This window comes from Rhincodon typus, chromosome 26 (assembly GCF_021869965.1).
Source record: "Rhincodon typus isolate 14 chromosome 26, sRhiTyp1.1, whole genome shotgun sequence".
Lineage (NCBI taxonomy): Eukaryota > Metazoa > Chordata > Chondrichthyes > Orectolobiformes > Rhincodontidae > Rhincodon > Rhincodon typus.
The window spans coordinates 41357940-41384988 of NC_063357.1; the positions used below are offsets into that span (position 1 = coordinate 41357940).

General features: G+C 41.9%; 1 protein-coding gene across 1 annotated transcript in view; it reads left to right on the forward strand.

Moving 5' to 3' along the window:
- The window catches only part of dhx33 (DEAH (Asp-Glu-Ala-His) box polypeptide 33), a 68534-nt gene that overhangs the window by 18662 nt on the left and 22823 nt on the right, over positions 1-27049 (forward strand). The window contains exons 4-8 of the mRNA XM_048612642.1: positions 1037-1207; positions 4124-4309; positions 14144-14255; positions 24492-24651; positions 24822-24910. Of these exons, the coding sequence (XP_048468599.1) occupies positions 1037-1207; positions 4124-4309; positions 14144-14255; positions 24492-24651; positions 24822-24910 (718 nt within the window). The remainder of the gene's footprint in view (positions 1-1036; positions 1208-4123; positions 4310-14143; positions 14256-24491; positions 24652-24821; positions 24911-27049) is intronic.

Here is a 27049-nt window from a genome sequence, read left to right on the forward strand (position 1 = left end):
TGTTTCTTTGCCCCTCTCCGTCTCTGCCCCCCTACCCCTTCTCTCCGTCTCTTCCCCTGTCCCTCAATTGCTCACGTGCTCTCTGTAACTTGTTCACCGCTCCAGGCTGCCCCGCCACTGAGAACCAATCATACTATGTTGGCAAGCACAAAGTTTTTGTCCTTGATAAGTGTCACTAGTCCACAGTCTAAAGATGTTTTATTCAGTATGTACCCTCGGCTCTATTGCTTACAGTTTGTTCAAGCAGATGTTTACAATGCCTGCTATGGGTATCTGGCTATTTACTTTCAAAAATGCAGCTGCTTTTCCCAACATTTTTTTAAAATACAGTTCTTTCTCATTTCAGTTCATAGTTTTCTTTTAAATAGCATAGTGGGACTATCATTCTTGCCAACAGAGTTGTATGCTGAACATCTCAAGCAGTTGCTCAGCATCCTGTTCTGATGATGTTACCTCAATATTTGGATCCCCTTCCCTTAATCATCATCCTGCCTGCTGGTAGCAACGCATACATTACCAAATTAACTACCATATGACATGCCCATGGCATCCAACTCTCAGTCCTCTGTGCTACAAGATTGCTTTTTTTTCAGATATTTTTGGTGTTGGATAAGTGTTTGTTTCCACAGTGAAACATTGTACAAAATTACGTGCAATCTACTGCACAAAAACCCGATCTATTTGGTCAGTGGCAAATAATGGTTGTCATTGATCAGTTAGTGCTTGCTTTCTACTTGGGATCCTTTGTTTTCAACACATCCCGAAGTGGAAGAAGCTTCTCCACATAAATCTCTCAAACCTCTTCATAATTGTTATGTTCAATGCAGTGAATAACCATGTAGCATGAAGGAAGTGCTGCAAACCCTGGCTGAAGTTTGTTCCATGACTTCAAAGAGGCACTTTCTTTCGCTTAGATTTGAGTTGCCGTGCTGATTTATCTTTGCATTAGCTTTTCATTTCAGTTTCTCTTTTGCCAGCATAAAGGTTTCTTAGCAGCCAAACCAGTTTGATTGATTCTTTCCTTTCTTTTTGAAAGGTAATTATCATGTCTGCCACAATGGATGTCGATCTCTTCTCTCAATACTTTAACAGAGCACCTGTTTTGTATCTGGAAGGGAGACAACATTCCATTCAGATCTTCTACACAAAGGAACCTCAGAGTGACTATCTCCACGCTTCTTTAGTATCAATTTTTCAGATCCACCAGGCAAGTATGTTAGTGCCTAAATGATTGGTTGTCAATTTTTGTCTGAATTTTGAGTTTTCATTTGTGTACAGTATTATTCATTATTATCTGCACTGTTCACTGCATTTCCTTTAGCAATGCATTACATCACCTTTGGGAGCCAATGAAATACTAATGTTACCTCAGAGCTCAGTTATGCTTTTCAGATGCCTTTTGACTTTTGGGGTGGCATGGTGGCTCAGTGGTTAGCACTGCTGCCTCACAATACCAGGGACCTGGGTTCAGTTCCAGCCTCAGGCGACTGTCTGTGTGAAGTTTGCACATTCTCCCCATGTCTGCGTGGGTTTCCTCCGGGTGCTCGGGTTTCCTCCCGCAGTCCAAAGATGTGCAGGTTAGGTGGATTGGCCGTGCAAAATTGCCCATAGTGTGCGGATTAGGTGGATTGGCCACGAGAAATGCAGGTTTGCAGGGATGCTGTTCAGAGGGTCAGAGTGGACTTGTTCAGCCGGGTGGCCTGTTTCCACACTGTAGGGATTCTATGACGCTGACAAATCCAAGCCAGCTGTTCTTAATTTAGCCCCATTGTTCTGGGTGACCTGTGAATCTCTGTGGCCAGAAGCTTACTCATGATCAGTGTTTTGACCAACTCGTCTTGTAGTTTATTGCTCTTTTTCCTCTTTTTTTTTTCCATTTGTGGCATTGTGTTCTCAACCCTGGCCAATCCTCTGACATAACTACCAAATCAACATTAACATTTGGAAGATTGTAGTTCAAGTCTTTGCTCTTTTCTGAAACACACTCCATTATATAAGGGTGTAAACATCGGATCCCAGAGCATTTTCCACTCTGGGTTCCACCAGTTATTTTAGTTTTCCTTCCTTATCTATGTTACTTCTTGTTAAACTGCTCTACCATGTCCTGTTGGGCTTCATTTTTAACACTGCAGTCTGTGTAATATATCAACTCTGTGACTCAAAAGTCTACTGCTGGATTATAGAAAAAGTCACAAGTCACAAGTCACATGACACCAGGTCCAACCCATTGGACTATAACCTGGTATTGTGTGACTTGTGACTTTGTCCAACCCAGTCCAAAACTGACGCCTCTATCAGGATTATGGAAAATAATTGAATAAGTAGTTAACTAAAACACATTAACAACAGTAGAATAGATGATGCGTCACAGCTGCAACCTGTGGGAGCTCCTAGAGGCCAGTGTGATCCAGGACAAATAAATCTAAACAGGGCACTTGGAGCTCAAGCAGCTTCACCTTAGAATTTGAGCTTGAGGCTGAATTACAATAATTGCAGAATCCCTACAGTGTGGAAGCAGGCCATTCGACCATTGAGTCTCACCGACCATTTGAAGAGCATCCCACCCTATCCCTTTACCCCTGCACTTCCCATGGCTAATCCAGCTAAACTACACATCCCTGGACACTGAGCAGTTTAGCATGGGCAAACCACCTAACTTGCACATCTTTGGACTGTGGGAGGAAACCGGAGCACCCAGAGGAAACCAACACGGACTCCATTCGGGCAGTCACTCGAGTAGAATTGAACCTGGTGCCTCCCAGCACCAGGGACATAAGGGAAGAAGCTGGAAAGTTTGTGCCAAAAGGTGGTCACGTCCATAAAATAGGATATTCTGATGTAGTCAGTGTTAAGGATAATGTGAGTATGGCAGGAAAGAGGACTCGGGGTAATTGAAACACTTTCAGGTTGGCGGGCTGTGACAAGTGGAGTGGCAGAAGGATCTGAGCTGGGACCTTGGCTACTTGTATTAATCTATATGAATGACTTGGATGAAAGGACAGGGTCATGTATATAATTTTACTGATGCAAGGCCAGGTAGGAATATAGGCTGTGAGCAGGATACAAAGAGGCTGTAAATTGATCTGCATCCATTATGAGAGTGGACAACAAGGTGACACAGTATCACACTATAAATGTGGTAAAGTGGTGAGGTTATTCAGTGTGGTTGTAGGAATAGAAAAGCAGAAAATGAACTGCCTGTAATGCAAGTAAGACAATATTTTTCACTGTAACTTGGTATACATGATGATATATCAAATCATATCAAAAAAATTTGTAAATATTGGTGTTCTGGGAGACTTGTATATACAAGGAACACAAAGTAACATATAGCAAACAATTGAGGAAGCAAATAGCATGGAGTTTTTTAATTGCCATGGGATTGAAGAATAAGGAAGTCTTGCTACAATGGGGTTTAGGTGGGCCCGCACCTGGAATATAATGTGCTGCTCTGGTCTCCATTTTTGTGGAAGGATATACTGCATAAGTGGTGATAAGTGAAAGTTCATGAAATTGGATTCTGGGATGAGAAACTGAGTAAATTGGGCCAACATTCTGGCGTTTAGAAGAGTGAGCGGCAATCCCAGTGAAACATGTAAGATTTTGAAAGGGGTTTGACAAGGTAGGCACAGAACTTGTTTCCACTGGTTGGAAAATTTATGCTTTGGGGACATAGTATCAGGATAAGAGACCAATCATTTAGGATTGAGAAGAGGAAAAATCATTTCACTACAAAGTGTTTCAAATCCTTTGGAATTCTCTGCTGCAGTGTGCTATGGATGTTCCACATTGAATATGCTTATAGGCGGAAAAAACAGATGATTGATCCATCAGGGAACTGAGGGAAATGGAGAGTAGCATGAAAGTGGAGTTGAAGCCCATGAGCTGCTGTGAACATGTGAGCAGATTCAACGGGCCATCTGCTGTACTCCTGCTACTTCTCCTGTTCTTGTGCCCATTCTTTGACTGTTGCTTGCTTTGTTCTTTTTATTGAATTGTTGTATATGTCTGAATGAATGTGAGACTTTCTCATTGAAAACAAATGGAACAGAAGGCAGTTTGAGGAGTGAAGAAGATTTCTGAAAGCATGTTCCTTAAGGTATAACTGTTATCTCTCTAACAGGAGGCACCACCTTCACACAACATTCTGGTTTTTCTGACTGGTCAAGAGGAAATTGAGGCCATGAGTCGAACATGCAGGGAAATTGCCAAACACCTTCCACAAGGCTGTGCGCAGATGTCAGTATTCCCTCTGTATGCATCACTCCCTCACCTGCAGCAGCTTCGAGTCTTTCAACTGGGACAGAAGGTACTTCTTAAAATTCCTGTTGAGCAAATCTTAAAGCAAGCATGAAAATAAACTCTTCGTTCTTTGTAGAATGAACAATTGTTGGAACAAACACGAAACTGCAGGGCTTTCTAATTAGCTCGTAGACACTCTCTTTAGTTCTAAGTCCCTTGCCAGTTAGTTTTATTTCTCCCCATTTGTTTGCAAAACTCTGAACTTAGCCCTTTCGAATGAAAGCTTAAAATTACCGACTTATCGGTGGATCTAAATCTATAGAAATATTTTCTTAATTTTTTTGTGGAATGTGTGTGTTGCTGGTGAGGATGGATTTATTTTGTATGCCTGATCTGGATCTAGGTGAATTGCCATTAGAACAAAGTTCAGAGTCATCTACACTGCTGTTCTGAAATCACACATAGGCCAGACAGGATGAGGGTGGCAGCCTTCCTTCCAGAAAGGACATTAGTAAACAAGGTGGGTTTTTGCCATAAGTGCTGATTGTTTCATGATCATTGATACTGACTTTCAATTCCACTGGCTGCCAAAGTGGAATTTCAACCCAGGAATAATAGTTTGAGCCTCTGGATTACTAGCTTGGTGACATTACCATTATGCCAAAGTCTCGCTGCAATCATTGTAGTGTGCTTGAGAAGCTTCTATTTTCCCTGTTGATGCCGTAGCACAGTTCCTTCATGTAGAATACCATGGTCAGATGTCAGATCTGTGCTTGAAGCCCTTGTCTGAGGATTTAATATAATCTAACTAATGGGTTTTATAAATTCCCAGTTTGTAATCAAGTATAATACCTTTTCTCTGTGGAAACAATAACATAGTGACATTGTTACTGGACTAGTAATCTAGAAGCCTGGGCAAATGCTGCAGAAACCGGAGGTTAAATTCTCACAGCAGCTAGGTGCATTTAAGCCCAGTTAATTTTTGAATCAAAGGAACATTAGGAATAGGAATGGGAATAGGCATAGCCCTCAACTTCCCTGATATTTAAAAAAATATGTCTACCTCCTTTTTAAATGCTCAGTGATCTAGCCTCCACAACTGTCCGTGATAGAAAATTCCAGACATTGACTACCCTCTGGAAGCAGAAGCTCCTTTGCATTTTTAGTTTAAACGAGTGTCCCGTTATTCTTTTAACTATGAGGATTCTCACCCTATGATACAATAAGTGGGAGCATTTTCTCAACACTTACCCTGTAAAGCTCCTTCAGAATCTTTGTTTCAGTAAGATCACCCCTCATTCTTCTAAACTCGCATGAGTAAAGGCCAAACCTGTTTAGTTGTTCTTCATCAGTCAACCGTTTCAATCCAGGATTCAGCCTTGTGAATGTCTTTTGAACAGCCTCCAATGCCAATAGATCCTCCCTTAAACATGGGCACCAAACTGTATACAGTACTCCAGGTGCAACCTCAAATATCTTGTGCAGATGTAACAATACTTCCCTATTTGTAAACTCCAACCCTAGCGCAGTAAAGGCCAACATTCCATTTGCCTGCTGAATTACTTGCTGCACCTGTGCTTGATGTACAAGAACACCCAGATCTCTCTGTGCTGTGCATTTTATGGAGTCTCTCTCCATTTAATTAATTAAAGTCTGAATTTTGATTCTTGCTATCAAGAATTTCCCACTTCCCACTTTCTTACATTAAAGTTCATCTGCCAAGTTTTTGTCCACTGGTGCAAGTTATCTCTTCCCTTGCAGATTCCTTACATCCTCCTCACAACATACCCTGCCACCCATTTTTGTGACATCAACTAATTTTAAATACATTACAATCTGCCCCTTCTTCGAAGTTATTTAATATAGAATTTAAGTAAATAAGCTCGTTGGTCTGATCCTTGTGATGCTCCATTATTACGTCTTTCCAACTTGAGAAAGATCCATTAATCCTGACTCTCTTGTGTCCGTTAACCAATCCTGAATCTATGCTATTACCCCCAACGCCATGAGCTACCATCTTGTGCAATAACCTATAATGTGCCACTTTCTCAAATGCCTTCTGAAAATCCTAAAAAACTAATCTACCAGTATCCTTTTATCAACCCTGCTTGTTATATCCTCAAAGAATTCAGTAATTTTGTCAAACATTATTCCCTTTCAAAAAACCTATGTGGACTCTGATTGCATTAAGCTTTTTAAATGTCCTGTTTCTTCCTTAATAATGGACTCCAGATTGCCACCTTGGTGTGGTGGAAAGGCTTCAGTGCTCCATTTAATGAGAGCGATGCCAGTGGGAGTTCTCAACTCTTGGCAGGGTCACCCACAAACAATATCGGAGTGGACGAACCAGACACAGCTCAATCCAAAACAAGTCCTCAATGGTAATCCAGGTCAAAAATACCCATCTAATATCCATGGCTGCAGCAGATGCAAGTTGCAGCAGTAAGGATTAATTAATTGGTCTTTGAGGTTTCCTTGTCGCTGGAACTGGATCTACCTTTTGTTAAGGACTGTGTGTCTGCTGATGCGCAACAGCATGTTCAAGTTAAGATATCCTGCACAAAGGAATGCAAACCACCTACATGCACAACATTCCCTGTAGCAAGAGTTGATGGGCAGGATTGAGAGATCTGGAGACAATGGTCGTGACTGCCTATGCTAAAACCCTTGATGCCAAGAATGAGTCGAAAGAAGGGTTCTACTCAACCCTGGACACCATCTCCACCAAAATCTCTTCGGAAGATAAAATTATCCTCTTTGGAGACTGCATTGTGAGGATTGGAAAGGTTGCCCAACTCTGGAGAGGGACCATTGGAAATGGAGGAGTTGGGATTTGCAAAGCCAATGGGATTATCCTGCTCACCAAATGTGTGGAACACCAGCTAGTCATCACCAACACTGGCCTACTAAAAAGACAATTTCAAAATTTCTTGGAGGTATCCATGGTCAAAGCACTGGCACATGATCAAATACATTATTGTTTGGACCCGAAGTCAAAGGGATGGCCTCATTACTGAAGCAACGACCAGACAACTGGTGAACAGACCACTGGCACATCTGCTCCTCAATGTGCTTGAAATGCCACCAGAAACAGTTCAGAAAAAAGCTTAACTAGTGATAGAGTCCTAGAGATGTACAGCACAGAAACAGACCCTTCAGTCCACCTCATCCGTGCAGACAAGAGATCCTAAATGAATCTAGTCCCATTTGCCAGTGTTTGGCCCATATCCCTGTAAAACCCTTCCTATTCATATATCCATCCAGATGCCTTTTAAATGTTGTCATTGTACCTGCCTCCTCCATTTCCGCTGGCGGTTCATTTCATACAAGCACCACCTTGTGAGAAAAAGTTGCCCCTGGGGTTCCTTTTTTAAATCTTTCCCGTCTCACCTTAAACCTATGCCCTCTACCCTGGTGAAAGACTGTGACTATTCATATTCTATCCATGCCCCTCATGATTTTATAAACCTGTACAAGGTCCCCCTCAGCTTCTGAAGCTCCAGGGAGAATTGTCCCAGCCTATTCAACCTCTCCCTATAGCTCAAACCTTCCAACCCTGGCAACGTCTTTGTAAATCTTTTCTGAACCCTTTCAAGTTTAACAACATCTCTTCTACTGCAGGCAGAAAAGTCTTCACTAAAATCTCCAAAGAGTTAATTTTAACGAAGTGGAGGAAATCTGGAAAGAGCTGAAGACAGTCGTCATCTCGTCCATCTTCATCTCAAGGGGGAGGCAATAGTCTACTGGTATTATCACTGGACTGTTGACCCATACAATGCAGATAGTGGAATTTGAATTCAATAAATATCTGGAATTAAGTATCTAACGATGACTATAAATCGATTGTCAGAAAAACCCATCTGGCTCACTAATGTCCTTTAGGGAAGGAAGCTGCCATCCTTACCTGTTCTGGCCTATGTGTGACTCCAGACCCACAGCAATGTGGTTGACTCTGAAGTGCTCTCTGGGCAATTAGGGATGGGCAATAAATGCTGTCTAGCCAGTGATGCCCCTCATCCCCTGAATGAATAAAGAAATTCAGTGAAGAAATCATCAGCCACAAGACTGGTTTGAGAATGACCACATCATCCAAGATCTTAAGGACTGAAGAAGAGGCTGAGTTACAAAGAAGAACAAGGGAAATAAAGAGCCAATGGTGGACTGAGAAAGTCAAGGAGCTGCAGCTTCTTGCTGACAAACATGACAACCTGGGATTTCTTCATTGTCACCAAGGCAATATGCAGACCCACCACCCTTGGCCTCAAACTGATGTGGAGTAAGGATGGTACCCTTTTCTGAGAGACAGAAAAAAAAATCAGCCTCTGATGGAGAGAATACTTCAAAGAATTCCTAAATTGTGATACAATCATCGACAAGGACATAGTCATATGGCATGGAAACAGACCCTTTGGTCCAACCAGTCCATGCTGACCATGATCCCAGACTAAATTAGTCCCACCTGCCTGTTCATGGCCCATATCCCTCTAAACCTTTCTTCTTGTACGTGGGGTCTTGCAAGATGTCGGTAGAGTAAGATGCTCCATTCGGAGCACCTCTGCTCGCCAGCTCCCCCCCCCCCCCACCCCCTCCAAACTGACAGATGTTTAACTACCCCTACCTGGAGAATGGAGTCAAGGGAGACAGCTCTCAACCGGAGCCTGGATGGGAGCTGAGTGTGTGGGCCGCGTCCTGCAGCGGCAGCAAAGAGTCCTGGACGGAGGTCAGTGTGTGAAGGCAGTGTCGCCTTGTGTTCTGAAGCTGGCAGGGACAGACTCCTGTTGGAGAAGGACTAGAACATCTAAAACCAAGTACTTTACTTTATAGTCCCTTTTTATTATCATTCTGGACATTTTAAACTCTATTCCCATGCTTGCTTCTTTTTAAACTCTTAACAACACTTAAAATACCTGTACCTTGGTACTCTGTACCTAAAGATGGTGCTGAGGGGTGACATTACAAACTTTTCACTTCACTCATTGAGAGCATGTGACACTAAAGGCTTTTCTACCCATCCAAATGTTGTTTCAACTTTGTAACTGTAACTGTAAAATTCTTAGTCTAATGAAATGTAATAACTATAATAAATATGTTTTGAAATTCCACCCGCACCCCCCCCCCCCTCCCAAGTCCTTTTCAATAACAAATTTGGACTCCCACCAAGAGTGGCAGGAGTTGAAACCTCCATTAGACACAAGACTGGAAAAGTTGCAGGATTGGACAGGATTCCAGCAGAGATTTTCAAACTCGGAGGAATAGAGTTTATCCATTATCTCTATTGACTGTTCCTGAAAATCTGGGACAAGAAAGAAATCCTTGCAGATGTCAAGGATACTGCCTCCACCACCCTCTTCAAGAAAAGAGGCAAAGTGGACTCTGGGAACAACTGAGGAATCTTGCAGTTCTCCATCCCCAGGAAGATCACTGCCCAAGTCCTTGCTAGCTACTATTTCCAGACTTGGCTGAAATCCTCCTAAAAGCCATTGTGGCTTCTGATCCAACTGTGGAACTATGGACATGATTTTCACTGCTTAGCAATTCTAAGAATAACACCAGGCATAACTACAACTGCTGTCTGTGGCCTTCATCAATTTGATCAAGGCTTTTGACTCAGTCACTTGGGAAGTGCTTTGGAAGATCCTGTCAAAAGCCAGCTGTCCAGTGAAATTCATTAACATCCTCTTTCCTCCACAACAAGATGTTGGTGATGGTCCTCACTGGTAATGTTACAGAATCCTTTGGGGTTAAGACTGGGGTCAAGCAGGGATGTGTCAACGCACCCATGCTTTTCTCCATCTTCTTTGCCACCATTCTTCATCTTGTTAAGCACAAGCTTCCTGAATTGGACATTATCTAAAAGGTGGATGGAAAGCTTTTCTACCTCAGCCAGTTGAAATCCAAGAAGAAAACGAGAACGATCTCCCTTATGGAACTTCAGTATGTGGATAACAATGTTCTGTCTACTCTCTTGGAAGACCATCTTCAAGCCTTACTTTAAAGACTTAATGAAAGCATACGAAAGAATTGGTCTTGACCTCAACTTCAAGAAGGCTCAAATCCTTTGCCAGCCAGTCCATCCCTCCAAGATCAAACCCTCCCAAACATGAAACATTTCCCCTACCTGGGAAGCTCACTCTCAACTAAGACTGACCCCGATGTGCAACCGACTCCACTGGACCAGCCACCTGCTTAGAATGCCTGAGTTTCAATCACCAAGGTAAATTTATGTTTGCCCAGCTCAAGACAGACAGGAGGATCAAAGAAGTGTCTCAAAGTCCCTAAAGGCTTCCCTCAAGAAATACAACGTAGATGTCAATGTGTGGGAGACTCTACTTCAGAGGAAACTACTTGGAGTAAAATCCTGTGTGAAGGGATACAATTCTTTTGAGAACATCCTCAACAGGAGGAAGTACAGAAAAGGAACCGGAGAAAAGAATGCTAATGATCTAAAGGCCAAGGACCAATTCTGCCTCCTGGAAACACCTACCTAACATATGGTCAGAGATGTACGTCAAGGATCAGACTCATCAGCCACACAAGGACCCACAGAATCCATGATCAGTGACATGGAATTTCCTAGGTGGACAATTGTACTAGTCAGTGAGTGATTTGCTGACGTAGATGAATGGACTCTAGCATTTTCCCAACAATAGATGTTAGATTAACTGGCCTATTGTTTTCTGCCTCATTCCATTCTTAAATAGGGGTGTCACATTAATAGTTTGCCAGTGAGTTCTGCAATATTTCAACTGATGTCTTCACTATCTCTGCAACCAGTTCTCGTAAAAATACTTGAGTGCAGTCTTGTTAACCTGTCTGCCTTTCGCCCATTAGTTTGTCAAATATTTTTTACTGACAGAGACTGTTGTAAGATATGAACTAACAAACAAACAGGCTAGATGTTCGGCCTATCAAGCTGGCCCTGTTATTCAATATGATCAAGTATGATTGATCACTTTCATACCTTTAATTCATACTATCCCATATGCTGTGGGTGATCAGAAATCTTATCAATCTGTACCTTGTTTAAACATACTCACTGAGCTTCCAAATACCCCTGTAGTTGCTAATTCAAAACTTAAGAGTCTTTTGAAAAAGGATCTCCTCATCTCTGCCCTAAGTGACACCCTTTTTTTTTAAAAAAAAATTCTGCCCCACCGTGTTCTGGATTCTCCAACCGGGGAAAACATCTTAAGAGTCCACCCTGTATTTTCCTTTTAAGTATTCTACAAGTTTCAATGAGATCACCTCATACTTCAAAACTCTAATAAACACTGGCCCAGTTTGTCCAATTTTTCTTCATAAGACAGTCCTGTTAGCCCAGGAATAAATCATGTGAACCTTCGTTTGTTGCACTTCTCTATGATAATATCTTTTCTGAGATAAGGTGTCTAAAACTAGCCCTCCCACTAGCAACTGGCCTATCTGTTATCTTTGGGATGTTTGTAGTGTCTTCCACCATGAAGCTGGATAAAAAATGTTACTTTTAATTGTCTACTTTCTCCCTGTTCCCTGCTTTTAATTCCCCAGTCATTATCCTCCAAAGGACCCACACTTGAACTATCTTCTTTCTACCCGTAAAAATGATCATTGTTTGGTTTTTTTCATATTTCTTGCCAATTTATTTTTATACTCGATTTTCTCCCATTTTCTTAGCTTTTTAGTCATTGGCTACTGGTTCCAAAAAAGTTCCTGATCTTTTTCCGCATCACCACTATTCGCCATTTTGCAAACCTTTAATTTCGAATAAAATCTCAGTCTAATTCATAATGATTATGAAACCCAGACTCATCAAAACCAATCTGGTTCACTAACATTGTACAATGTTCAGCACCATTTGCAAAGACTCACAATATGTCAAGACTTGTTAATATCCAGGCTTGGGCTGAAAAGTGCAAATAACACTGCACTACACAATGCCAGACACTAATCATCAAGAGACGATTTAACCGCTGTGCCTTGGCCTTCAACAGCGTTACCATCACTGAATGCCCTGCTGTCAACATCCTGGTGGTTACCATCAACCAGAAACTGAACAGGACTCGCCATATAAATATAGCTGCTTCAAGAGCAAGTCAGAGGCTAGGAATACCCCAACCACTAACTCACTTCCTGACTCCCAAGAGCCTGCCCACCACCTACAAGGCATAAGTAAGGAGGTGTGATGGAATACGCCCCACTTGCCTGGGGACAAAAATAACATTTGAGCAGCTTGACACTATCCAGGAAAAGACAGCCCACTTGATTGGCACTGTGTCCATTCCCTCTACCAACGCTCGAGCAGCAGTGCCTGCTATCTACATGATGCACTGCAAAAAATTTTCCCACGCTCCTTTAGCATCTTCCAAATCTGTAACTACTCCCATTTAGAAGGATATTTGCAGCAGATACATTGGAACACCACCACCTTCAAGTTCCTCTCCAAGCCACTCATCACCCTAAGTTGGAAGTGTTTGGGCATTCTTTCACTGTTACTGGATCAAAATTCTGGAATTCCCTGCCTAATGGCATTGTGGGTATGGACTTTAGTGGTTCAAGAAGGCAACTCATCACCTTCTCGAGACCAGCAATAAACACTCACCAGCCAGTGCTGCGCATGTCCTTTGAGTGCAATTTTTTTTTTCAAAAGGTCATGAAATCTGATGCCTTTGCAGGTCTGGTCTGCAGGCAATGTGATTGAATTTTAACTGCCAGCTGATAAGCAATTAAGCTGTCCCAAACCATGACAGAAAAATACTGGAGTTGTAATTATGCCTCTAGACTAGACTGAACAATTTGTAATGGGAATAAACATTGTCCTAGTCAACGATGCATAAACAGAAGCCAAAGCTGTGTTGAAGAGTGAGCTGTCAGAAAGTTGCAAAGATACTTTAGTGTGATTTGAACAAGCAGTGTGAGTCGGCCAATGCATGGCAGATGAAGTATAATCTGAATAAGTGTGAGCGTATCTGTTTTGGTAGCAGGAACAGGAAGGCAGATAATTATGAGTGGCAATGAATTGAGACGGGAATGTGCAACAAGACTTGGGTGTTCTCATTCACCTGTCATTGTGGGTAAATATACAGGTGCAACCGACAGTAAAGAAGGTAGATGGTGTGTTGAACTTCATAGCAAGAGAATTCAAGTACAGGACAGGGATTGCTGCAATTGTACAAGGCCTTGGTGAGACCACACCTGGAATATTGTGTAGTTTTGGTCTCCCTTCTGAGGAAGGATGTTCTTGCTATGATGGGAGTGCATTGAAGGTTTATCAGACTAATTCCTGGTATTGCAACACTGACATAAGAGGTGAGGTTGAATCCGTTCGATTATATTCTGTGGAATTTAGAAGAATGAGCGGGATCTCGTAGAAATCTATAAAATTTTAACATGTCTAGACAGAGAATTGCAGATTAATGTTCCCAATAGAGGGGGGGGAGTCGTGAACTGGGGTCACAGTCTAAGGATATGGAGTAAACCATTTAGGACAGATGAGAAATTTCACCCCCACCCCAGAGTTGTGAGTCTATGGAATTCGCTACCACAAAATGTAGTCACGGCCAAAACATGGTGTGATTTCAAGAAGGAGTTGAATATAGCATTTGGGGCGAAAGCGATCAAAGGATATGGGGAAAAGCAACAACAGGCTGTTGTGTTGGCCGGTCAACTGTGATCATGATGAATGGCAGAGCAGGTTCGAAGGGCTGGATGGCTTCCTCCTGCTTCTATTTTCTATGCTTCTAATATTAAAAAAGATCCTGTCTCTATAATTATATAACTCCACACAACACTCTCTCTAAGCCCATTTGTCCTTTTGGGAATGATGTAAGACACCGGTTTATGAGCAATTATTGGAGGTGGTGTATTGGCTGAAAATGAAGGATTCCATAGTGGCTTGTAGTAATGATTTTTGATTTATTTATAGGGCTGCCGTAAAGTGATTCTTTCCACAAACATTGCAGAAACATCAATCACCATTCCAGGCATCAAGTACGTTGTGGATACAGGCATGGTTAAAGCCAAGCGCTACACCCCTGGTAGGTGGTATTCATCTCTGACTTTCCTCATTCCTGTCTCTCCACTCTTCTGAACACACATCACCTCCCACCACCCCCCACCTCCACCAACCAGCACCATCCCTTTCCCTTTCCCTTTCACCCCGTATTTCCCTAATGCTCAAAATACACACAGGCATTGAGCAAATCTGACCCCAAAATGACCAAATCACGTGGGAATGTTCTCTTGTGGGCGACCATTCAGAGAAAACTCATCTACTTGAAATGGATTGGATGGGTGTGGTGTGAAGCTGCTCCAACAGTGGTGGGCAAGTTGTCGGAGGGAATCCTGAGGGACAGGATTTATGTGAATTTAGAAAGGGAAGGACCGATTAGGGATAGTCAACATGGGTTTGTGCATGGGAAATCATGTCTCACTAACTTGATTGAGCTCTTTGAAGAAGTAACAAAGAGGATTGATGAGGATAGAGTGGTGGACGTGATCTTTATGGAATTCAGTGAGGCATTTCACAAGGTTCCTCATGGTAGACTGTTTAGCAAGGTTAGATCACATGGAATGCAGGGGGAACCAGCCATTCGGATACAGAACCAGCTCAAAGGTAGAAGACAAAGGGTGGTCGTGGAGGGTTGCTTTTCAGACTAGAGGCCTGTGACCAGCGGTGTGCCACAAGGATAGGTGTTGGGTCCACTGCATAGGAAGTATGGTAAGTAAGTTTTTAGATGACACCAAAATTGGAGCTGTAGGGGGAAGTGAAGAAAGTTACATGAGAGTACAACTGGACCCGGTCAGATGGACTGGGCTGAGGAGTGGCAGATGGAGTTTAATTTCGATAAATATGAAGTATTGCATTTTAGAAAGGCAAATCAGGGCAGGATTTGTATACTTAATGGGAAGGGCCTGGGGAGTGTTGCTGAACAAAGAAACCTTGGCATGCAGATTCATGATTCCTTGAAAGTGGAGTTGCAGGTAGATAGGATAGTGAAGAAAGCATTTGGTATACTTGCCTTTATTGGTCAGTGCCTTAAGTAAAGGAGTTGGGAGGTTATGTTGCAGCTGTATAGGATGTTGGTTAGGCCACTTTTGGAATACTACGTTCGATTCTGGCCTCCCTGCTATAGAAAGGATATTGTGAAACTTGAAAGGGTTCAGAAAAGATTTATAAGGATGTTGCTAGGGTTGGAGGGTTTGAGCTATTGGGAGAGGCCAAAAAGGCTGGGGCTATTTTCTCTGGAGCGTTTGAGGCTGAGAAGTGACATTATAGAAGTTTATAAAATCATGAGAGGCACGGATCGGTTAAATACACAAGATCTTTTCCCCGGGTTGGGGGAATTCAAAACTAGAGGGCATAGATTGAAGGTGAGAAGGGAAAGATTTAAAAGGGACCTAAGGGGCAACTTTTTCACACAGGGTGATGCATGAATGGAATGAACTGTCAGAGGAAGTGGTGGAGGCTGGTACAATGAAAACATTTAAAAGGCATCTGGATGGGTATATGAATAGGAAGGGTTTAGGGGATATGGGCTACATGCTGGCAAATGGGACTAGATTCATTTAGGATATCTGGTTGGCATGGATGAGTTGGGCTGAAGGGTATATTTCTATGCTGTATAACTCTGACTCTATAACAATCACAGACTGTTTTCTCCAGTGCTTGCTGTTGATAGGTCTGACAGGAGCCAATCAATGATAGATAACAAGGTGTAGAGCTGGATGAACACAGCAGGCCAAGCAGCATCATAGGAGCAGGATAACCTGTTTCAGTTGGAATGAGTGTAGGAACAGGATTAGGCCATTAAGCTCAGTGAATCAGCTCCACCATTTAATATAATGATGGCTGATGAAATACTTGAATGCCTTTTATCCACGCTGTCCCCATAACCCTTTCTGCCATTGATAATCAAATGCTTATCAACTTCTACTTCAAATATACTGAAAGACTGATCATGCACACCCTTGAGGGATAGAGAATTTCAAAGCTTCACAATCCTCAGTTAAAAAAACTCTCCCTTTCTTCTGTACTAAGTAGCATCCCCCTTATTTTTAAATTGATCTCCCTGGTTCTAGACTGCCCAAACACATAACTGTCTTCCCTGTATTTACACCCTGTATTCCTTCAGTATTTTGTAGGTTTCACTGAGGTCACTCCTCATTATTGAAAACTCTGAGGAATACAGGCTCTATTTTTCAATCCCTCTGCATAGGACTGTTCCACCATCTGAGAAACAAGTCTTTGTTGTTCTCCCTGTATTGTAATAATATCCTGCTTGAGGTAAGGAGACCAAAACTGGACACTGCTCCAGATGCAGTCTTACCACGCTCTTATACAATTGCACCAGGACTTCACTACTACTAGACTCAAATCCTCTTTCAATAAAAGACCATTAGTCTTCCTAATAGCTTACGACACTTGCATGTTATCTACAGTGACTTATTGACGAGAACTCCTGGGATCCTTTTGCACATCGACACTTGTTCCTCCTACCAAAGTGAATAACTTCATTTCTTTTACATGATATTCCAGCTGCTGTGTTTTTGCCCAAGGCAAGTCCTGTTAAAAATGTTTTACATCTTCCTCACATCACCCATTTTTGCTTAGCTTTGTGATCTCCAAATTTTGGAAATATTACATTTTAGTCTCCATATCCAAATTATTGATATAGTTTGTGAACAGCTCAGCCCAAGTTTTCATTCTTACAGTGCCCCACTAGTTGGCTTACCAATGTGACAATGATGCACTTACTCAATCTCTGGCTAGCAGACAAAAGCTAAGAACTGTGGGTGCTGAAAATTTGAAACAAAAATAGAAACTGGAGGAACTGAGCAGGTCTGACAGCATCTGTGGAGAGAAAGCAGAGTCAACATTTAGTTCTTCAGAACTGGATTAATCTGTCAACGGTGCTGCATTACTTCTAATACCATGTACTTTAATTTTGTGAAACGGTCTCCATTTTTGAGACCTTAGTAAATGTTTCTGAAAGTCCAAACATACTACATCCATCACAAATCCTTTTATCAATTTGGTTAGTAACACCCTCAACAAAAAAATTCCCAAGTTTATCATACGAGATATTCCATTCACAAATTCATGCTGACAATGCCTCTTGCTGTCACTTTGTTCTGCCCAGATTCCACAAATTGTTCCTCCAATCCAACATCCTCCTTGATCACATGTTGTATTTATCTTGAATTTGTAATGCAATTGCACTTCTCCTTTTCTTGTTTAGCCTTCCTTGTCTCTCCTCCTCAAATGTTAAATACCCTTGAATATTCAGTTCCCCATCGCAGTCGCCATGCGGCCATATTTCTGTAATGACAATTCGATCAAACTCTGTATTATCAACCTTGTTGTGAATGTTGCATGCATTCAGGTTGTGCGCCGTTGACTTTTGTCTTTTTGATATCATTCGGCTTTTGAAACATACTTGATGCTTGGGTTGTTCCTCCTGTGTTCCTTTTCCATTGCAGCTTTTCTGCAAAGCTTTAACCAGTTAACTCCTTTCCAATTTGGGATACCCCTCATGTTCCCATCCACCTCATGAGCTGGTTTTAAGCCTAGACCAATTGCACTAACACCGCTCCCTATGAGGATATCTGCCCCAGTTCCTATAGGTGCTTATGTCCAATTCCAGCATCACCCACATGATGACAGTCATTCAAAGCTGTGATCTCTCAGATTCAAACTCCTGAAAGTTGGGTGCTTCCAGAGTGATTCCAGGTTACTGTGTTTCACGGCAACATAAATCAACATAGATAATGTTGTTCTGACTGATGTAATAACATAGTTCTGTCTGTAGACATGAACGATTAGATATGCAAGTGCTGGCAGTGAGGGTGTACCCAGAGAAGTTGGAGTGTGCTAAGGTCCAGGAGTAAGAAGACCAAAAGCCAGGGCCAAGTTGGGAGTAAGGGATGGGAGCAGTCTTTTTACCAATGCTGAACTGGAGTGGGGAGCTGCCATCTTGCCAAGGTGGCTGTCCGTCCACTGGGCCTATGATAGTTAGGATGAAGAAGGAGGCTACAAAGGATGTTGAGAGAATAAATGTTTTTTGGGAGAGGGAGGGTGGTCACGAGGAATTCATTTGGAGAGGGATGGAGGCAGGCAGACAGCAGGAGTGGAGAAGAAAATGGAAACTACAAAGAGCAGAGAACCATTTCAAGCCTTCAACAAAGAAACACTCCGCTAACATGGAGCTAGGAAAACTTGAAATCACTTGTAGTGAATGGCTTGCAAATGAATGGGGTATCTTTAACTTAAGGCTGTGAATATTCAGGAATTACTTAATGAGGAAAATTGAAGTGCATGTTATTGTAATGAAAACTATATTGATTGATCTCAATTTCCGATTGAAATTTAACAGTTTCTATTTTTTTTTACTGCATCTATCTGGTTAAAAGATTCCAGTTTTGGGATTATGCAAACACGTGGGCTGTGACCACAAAAAAATCTGTCAGATATGTGTTTAGGCTGATGGCTTTTTGTGTGTGTAACTAAGTCAGTTGTTTTGAAAACGTTTTTGCTAACTTATGTCTGTTACCTTGCATCAGTTTAAATACTGTGGTAGGAACAGGAGAAGGCAATACTGTGGTATTTAGCAAATAAATGCTTTCCTCCTTTTAAGTTGATTGTAGCTTTAAAGTTGATGGTGTTGATAATTTATTGAAGAAATTAATGAATTCTTTTAATTCTGCCTCTGCATGTGTCCAAATATCCCATATGTCTACATGAAAACAGAAGATAATATGATTGCATCATCTAATAAAAGACTTTCTCAGAATGCAGCCCCCAAAAAATCAAAGTAGCCCTCTGAGGAAGGGATGGTTTCTGTCCAAGTTCCTCCCAATCCCCCCTACCAGCCAATCAATGCTTTGCTTTGCTCTGTTTCTGCCCTTATTCTATTTGAACACAGACAGATTAAGCTGCAGAACAATACTGTGGCACAGGTCGTAGGAACAGGAGAAGGCAATTCTGCCTTTCGAGCCTATCCCGCCATTCAGTAGATTCTTGGCAGATCGAACATTTTAATCCTTTTACTCAGTGTACAAGGTTATCCCTTTCCATCACTGGTAATCAGAAATCTTGTCAATTTTTACCTTAAACATACTTAAAGACTGAGCTTCCATAGTCCCCTCTGGTAGACAATTAGAAAGACTCTCAACCTTCTGTTTTTTAAAAAAAAAAACAAATGCTCCCCATCTTGGATCTAGGTGACATCCCCTTTTATTTTTAATTGACAGTACTGATCTCCACAACCAGAGGAAACCTCTTACTTGCATTTACCCAGTCTATCCCTTTAAGTATTTTCTGAATTTCAACGAGATTACTTATCATTCTTTAAAACACTAGAAAGTGCAAGTGCAGTTTGCTCAATCTCTCTAGATCTCCTGCCATCCTAGGATAAGTATGCTGAATCTTTGCAATAATATGAGGAAAGATTGAGCAGCTTGAGTCTATATTTGCTAGAGTATAAAAGAATGAGAGGAGATCTAATGAGGTATACAAGATTCTAAAGGGAATTGACAAAAGCAGAGCAGATGTTTGTCCTTGTGGGGTAAACTAAAACAAGACATTTTTAATTAGTAATTGGTTGAAGGGTTATAGGAAGCCAGAAGGAAAATAGAATTGACGCCAAGATGAGATCAGCTGTGATAGTATTTAAATGGTGGAGCAGGCTGGAAGGGGCTGAATTATCCTTTCATGTTCCTAGCTCTTTTCTTTATAAGTTGACCAAAACTACACTGTATGCCAGGTACATTTTAACCAAGTTCCTACACAGTTGCAGCAAGAATTCACTGCTGCTGGACTCTCAATCTCTTGCATTAAAGGCTAACTTCCATTAGCTATCTTAATAGCTTATTGCACCTGCATATTAGCCTTTCAGTAACTTATTGACAAGGACACTTGGGTCTCTTTGTACATTTACATTTACACTTTCCAACCTCTCTCCATTTAAGAAAAAAATCTGGACATCTATTTCCTTAACCAAAGTAAATAACCTTACATTTTTCCACATTATATTCTATCAACTTGTTCTTGCCCATTCACTAAGCCTGTCCAAATCCTCCTGAAGCTACTTTACATCTTTTTTATCACAACGTTCATTGTCACTTGCTTTATCAGTCACAAATTTGGAAATGAATCACTTCATCCCATTTCCAAATCCTTGAAATTATTTATAAAGCAGAGGTTGATCCCTACCCCCTCCCCACCGAGAATTGAAACCAAAACACCGAAAGAGGAGCACCTCACCATGTAATCCGTAGAAGGAGTTTGGAAGTAGTGTAACCTGCTTTTCAGCAACTTCTAGTGGTTAAATAAAATAAATTTCTAACACGCACTCTACAATCAACAAGTAGCAATTTATTTATCTAACTCTAAATGAACGAATGAACTAAATATTAACAAACTGAATAAATCCCTTCTAACTACTAAGTATTCCTGAATAAAGCAAGATTCTAATGGTGTGTTGTTCCAATAAATACAAGACCCACTTGTGTGTGTATATATAAAAAAAATTTAGTCTCTCAAAATTACAGCCGGGTAACGTGTTCTGGAGTGTTCTGTGCTGTTTCTGTTGAGTCTTCTGTCAGGAATAATAACTAGTTGTGCTGTTGGTACCGTTATTATTTAGATGGTGCTTTCTCTAAGACCCAAAGGAATCTATGAGAGCCAGCGATTTCTCTCTTGAGAACTGAGGGCCATTAGCTCTGGTAGATGGCAGCTAGCTCTGGGATCTGTTTCCAACTGCCCCCTTCTTTTTATACCCTTGATGACATATCAATATTCCTTACAATAGGATTGATCCTATGTTGTCAGAGCCATCAGACGCCTGCCTCTTTGTAGGTTACGTGGAACAATCCCTCTTCCGTACCTACACCGGCCCTAAATCCCACCTCTTCCTCCGTTACATTGATGACTGTAGCGGCGCCGCCTCGTGCTCCCACGAGGAGCTCGAACAGTTCATCCACTTCACCAACACCTTCCACCCCAACCTTAAGTTTACCTGGACCATCTCTAATACCTCTCTCCCCTTCCTGGACCTCTCTGTCTCCATATCGGGCAACCACCTAGAAACCGATATTCATTTCAAGCCCACCGACTCCCACAGCGACCGAGAATAATCCTCCTCCCACCCACCTTCCTGCAAAAATGCTATCCCCTATTCCCAATTCCTTCACCTCCGCCGCATCTGCTCCCAGGATGAGGCATTCCACTCCCGTACATCTCAGTTGTCCTCGTTTTCAAGGACCGTAACTTCCCCCCCGTCAGTGGTCGAGAACGCCCTCAACCGTGTCTCCCACATCTCCCGCAACTCATCCCTGACACCCCGTCCACGCAATAAGAACCAAAAAAAATCCCCCTCGTCCTCACGTACCACCCCACCAACCTCCGGATCCAACGCATCATCCTCCGACACTTCCGCCATCTGCAATCCGACCCCACCACCAAAGACATCTTTCCCTCCCCACCTTTATCTGCTTTCCGGAGGGACCACTCTCTCCGTGACTCCCTTGTCCGCTTCACACTCCCCTCCAGCCCCACCACACCCGGCACTTTTCCCTGCAACCGCAGGAAGTGCTACGCCTGCCCCCATACCTCCTCCCTCACCCCCATCCCAGGCCCCAAGAAGACTTTCCACATCAAGTAGATGTTCACCTGCACATCTGCCAATGTGGTATACTGCATCCGCTGTACCCGGTGTGGCTCCCTCTACATCGGGGAAACCAAGTGGAGGCTCGGGGACCGCTTTGCAGAACACCTACGCTTGGTTCGCAATAAACAACTGCACCTCACAGTCGCGAACCATTTCAACTCCCCCTCCCATTCCTCAGACGACATGTCCATCCTGGGCCTCCTGCAGTGCCACAACGATGCCACCCGAAGGTTGGAGGAACAGCAACTCATATTCCGCTTGGGAACCCTGCAGCCCAATGGTATCAATGTGGATTTCACAAGCTTCAAAATCTCCCCTCCCCCTACCGCATCCCAAAACCAGTCCAGCTCGTCCCCGCCTCCCTAACCTGTTCTTCCTCCCACCTATCCCCTCCCCCCACCTCAAGCCGCACCCCCATCTCCTACCGACTAACCTCATCCCGCCCCCTTGACCTGTCCGTCCTCCCTGGACTGACCTATCTCCTCCCTACCTCCCCACCTACACTCACCTTTACTGGCTCCATCCCCGCCTCTTCGACCTGTTTGTTTCCTCTCCACCTATCCTCTCCTCTATCCATCTTCTATCCACCTCCCACTCTCTCCCTATTTATTTCAGAACCCCCTTCCCCTCCCCCTTTTCTGATGAAGGGTCTCGGCCTGAAACGTCAGCCTTTCTGCTCCTATGATGCTGCTTGGCCTGCTGTGTTCATCCAGCCCTGCACCTTGTTGTCTCAGACTTTAAATTTAATTGGTTTTTGGTATCTAAGTACCTGGTTCAAATTTATTGGCTAAATTCAATTGGCCTGTTGTCTTGGTTAAAACCTGCTGCTTGGCCTGCTAACTACGGCCTTTTCATACAGATGTTTCAATTTGGGTGCTCTGTGTGTATTTGCAAACTTTCAAACTACTGCTCACAGACATCGACTTTAAATGTCTAAGCACAGAAAAAGCACATTATCTTTTAAAAGGACCACACAATGCTTCTGCCTTCGCTCCCCTTTTTTACATGTGCTTTCATTTTCCCAACCAGCCTTCTCTGGGGGGGGCAGTATTAGAAGCTTTCTGAAAATGTAATTATATGCCATCCATGCTCTCTCCATTATCAATTTTGTTAGTAATACGGTAGCTTCAAAACCGTTCCAATAAGTCAAATATGATTTCCCGTTTGAAAATCTATGCTTATTGTGCTGAATCAAATCATTATCATTCAAGTGTATATTTATCACATCCTTCATAAATTTGGTAAAATTCTAGAATTTTCCTTCAAAGCAGGGAACTACAGAGCTGTTGCTGTCTCTGTCACACCAAGCTTATATAATGGGGCAACATTTGCTACCTTCCAATTCGCAAGAATCATTCCAGAATCTATAAATTTTGGAAGATAGTTATCAATGCATTGACTAACTCTGTTGCCACATCCTTCAACAAACTGGGGACTTAACAACTTGCGGTACCATTAACCTTTTCAGTACAGTCTTTTTACTGATGCTAATTTCCTTCACTCCTCATTCTTCGTAATTAATCGAGTCTCTAGTTATGGGAGATTTCTTGAATCCTATCAGTAAAAGCTGACACATAGTAATCATTTACCTTCTCTGCTATTTCTCTATTCCTCACTATAAATTCTTTTGACTCTGTCTATATGGATGCAACATGCCTTTTCGCAAAATGTTTCCTTCTTCCTACCATAAAATGTTTGATAGTCTGCTTTTGTGATATTTCCTAGATTGCATTCATTGTATTCTTCCTTTCCTTATCAATTACTTTGTGCTCCTTTTTGAGTCATTTAACACTTGCCTCATTTTCATGGTTACACCACTGGCCACCAAGCCATTAGCTGTATAAACTTCAAATCTGAAAATTCTCTTGCTAGCAGAGGTGAGAGAGTTTAAGAACTCCTTTAAATTCTATTTCTGTGATCAAGCTTTTGGTCATTCGTCCTATTATCTCTCTCTCTGTGGCTTTATAATAAATTCTGTTTATCAAGGCTGCTCTTTCAGCGCTCTGAAATGTGTTTGTTGAGAAGCATTGGAACAGGAAGAGGCCATTGTGTAATAGAAGCCTTTTTTCCCATTTGTGTGATCGTAATTGATCTATAACCTAATCTCAAAGACACACGTTTCCCCTTACTCTTAACACTCTTTGTTAACAAAAGTGTGTAAAACTCAGATTTGTATAAATCCATCATCATTTTTCATTTGTGGGTGAGTCTCAATTGCCTGCAACCTTTATTTGCAGAAGAATTTACTAATTTCACTTCTGAAAGATACTACTCTAATTTTTAAGACTATTGCCTCTTTATCTGAGACAATCAGCAACTCTTCACCAGCAGGAGTAGCTTCTCCCTCTCCACCAATGTCTGTTTCCATTGATTATCTTGAAAACTTTTTGATCAAATCAGTTCCAGACAATGCACCATTAGCTTGTGTAAGTTCTCCTTTATAATTCAAGCCTAACCTTTGCTATTTAACTCTTGAAGTCAAGTATATAATTTTCTGCTTTGTGTTGGTGCAAATTGAGGATTCATTTTGAAATATTCCTGATTACCTGACTGAATCACATAAAGCGGAGCTAGAGAAACATGACACATGTTGCTGTGTTACAGAGAGTGGGTTGGAGGTCCTTGCTGTGCAGAAAGTTTCAAAAGCCCAGGCATGGCAGCGAGCAGGGCGGGCAGGACGGCAGCAGGCAGGAATCTGTTACCGACTATACACTGAGGAAGAGTTCGAGAAATTCCTGAACATGACCGTACCAGAGATACAAAGGTGATCCTGCTTTCTCTTAAAATTTCTCATAGAAACTCTGTGGTTACTGTTACTGTTTGTAGTTGAGTCTTGACATTTATTCTAATGAGTTGTGAAACAGGATGATTTGATCCTAACTTCAGCCAGTTGTGTAACCCACCTTGTGTTTCCTGTTGTTTGGCTATCTGCAGATGTAATCTGGCGAATGTGATGCTTCAGCTGCTGGCCCTTCGGATACCCAACATCTTGACATTTGACTTTATATCAAAACCATCTCCAGGTAGGAGGAAAAACGATTCAATCACATTCCTGTACTTGATTGACCAACCCCTCGGAAGTAGAGTTTCTACAGAAAGCCTGAAAAATCATCTGACTTTGAATATTCCCACTCTTCAGAAAAGTAAACACCAATACATGAAAGAAAAATTAATTAATTACGAAAAGTGCAAATTTGAAATATAAACTGAAAATGCTAGAAATACTCAAACTTGGGCACCAGGTGTGGAGAGAAAGAATTGATGTTTCACATGAGTGAGCTTCCATCAAAACTGAAAGTTGAATGGTCCAGAATTAAGTGACTACAGAGGCAGGGGTAACTGGGCAAAAGAACAAAAGGAAAAGATATGCAAAAGGATGGAAAGTAATGAGAGTAAACAGTGAGAGACAAAGGTGCAATGCATAAAGTGATGGTATTGGATCAAGTAAAGAAATAAGAGCTGAGTCTTCAGGAGTCTTCAGGGACAGAATCCTTGCCACCATCTATTGTCTCATTTCTGCCATTCACACCACCCCATTGTAAATACACCTTCCCCTCCCTCTCTTTTTCTGAAGAGATCATTCCCTCTGTGATACCTTGGTTCACTTCTCAGGCATCATAATTTGTAGGAGCAGAAGTAGGCCATTCACCCTGCTGCTCCATTCAATGTGATTGTGGTTCATCTGATAATCCTCAACTACACTTTCCTGCCTCGTCCCCAAGACCTTTGACAAGAACATAAGAAACAAAAGCAGAAGTAGGCTGTGCACCCTCTTGTCCCTACTGTGTCATTCTATAAGAATGTGGCTGATCTGCCTGGGCTTTAACTCCTCTTTTATGTCAGCTCTGCACAGTCCTCAAGTCCTCTTTCAAATATCTGTCTACTTCCTCTTTAAATATTTTCATTGATCTAACCTCCGCAACTCTGGAAGAGTTACTGTTGAGAGAAGAAATTCCTTCACTGCCCAGTTTTAAATGAGTATCTCATTATTTTGTAACTATGTTCTCTTGTTTGATAGTCCCCCATTAGTGGAAATACCTCCTAACACTATGAAATTTCTATAGCATGAGTAAAGTACAAGGGTATGAAGACAGTTAAGAAAATTGGGAAGGTAAGTTAAAATGTAGGATAACTGAGAGTTTGTAACCCTCAATGAGAGAATCTCTTGAAGAAAAGGCTAGGAGAAGAATACACGCTCTGTGGCTAACTACGAAGATTAGGAAAATTTTAGAAACTGGCCAAGAATGGCATACAAAAGAAAAGATTGATATTGTTAGAGTAAACCAGAAAACCTAGTAAACCAAAAATTTTAAAATGACATTCAAAGTATTATGATTCACTGGGGAAGCATGATGGAAATTGAGCCCCCTTCCTCGTGGAGTTATGATCAAAAATTAAAGATTTTATGAAGTATGCAAAGTACCTCAATTTACCGGATTTTGAGATGCTGGTTGACAGAAAACATGGGGCAAGTTTCTGTACTGAATAGAAATCACTTTATTATAAGTTATTAGCTACAGCCTAATCAGTTATAAACTTTTGGCATATAATGCCATCAATTACATCTCCAGGTCCTCTAAACTCCCCTTGCACGTGCAGGCAGATAAACAGAACCGGTAAAGTGGGTTGTCGACAGAGGGTGCTGTTGTCGAGATGATCATTTTGACTCTTGTACTGGCCAGTTTGTTGCTTTAGTCATCTTTCTCTAGATGCTTCCACTAATTGATAAGAAACACAAGGTATCAGGTTCACTGATAAAGTCTCTGAACTATTAAAGTCACAGCTGACATCAACTGTTGCAGAAAAGAAAAGCTGACACTGACTTTCTTCAGGTTTACAGTCTGTTTTGACTGCAGAGAACAGATATTCCTCCTGAGCTAACAAAGAGAAAACACTTCTGTCTTATGCTTGTGTTCTCCCAGTTGTTCTGTCTCTCCCAATCATGCACTCTATCTGATTCTATCTCTCTCACTCATCTTGTTCGTGCTGTATATCTATCGCATTCTCTATCATGCTCATGCTCTCTATCACGCAAATGCTCACGTTCTATCTATTGCACTCGCCCTCTCTCGCACTTCCTATTGCGCTTTCGATTGCTCTCCCTCTATATGTATCACGCTCATCCTCTCTCTCCCCTTCTGTTGTGATCCGGTTCTGCCAAT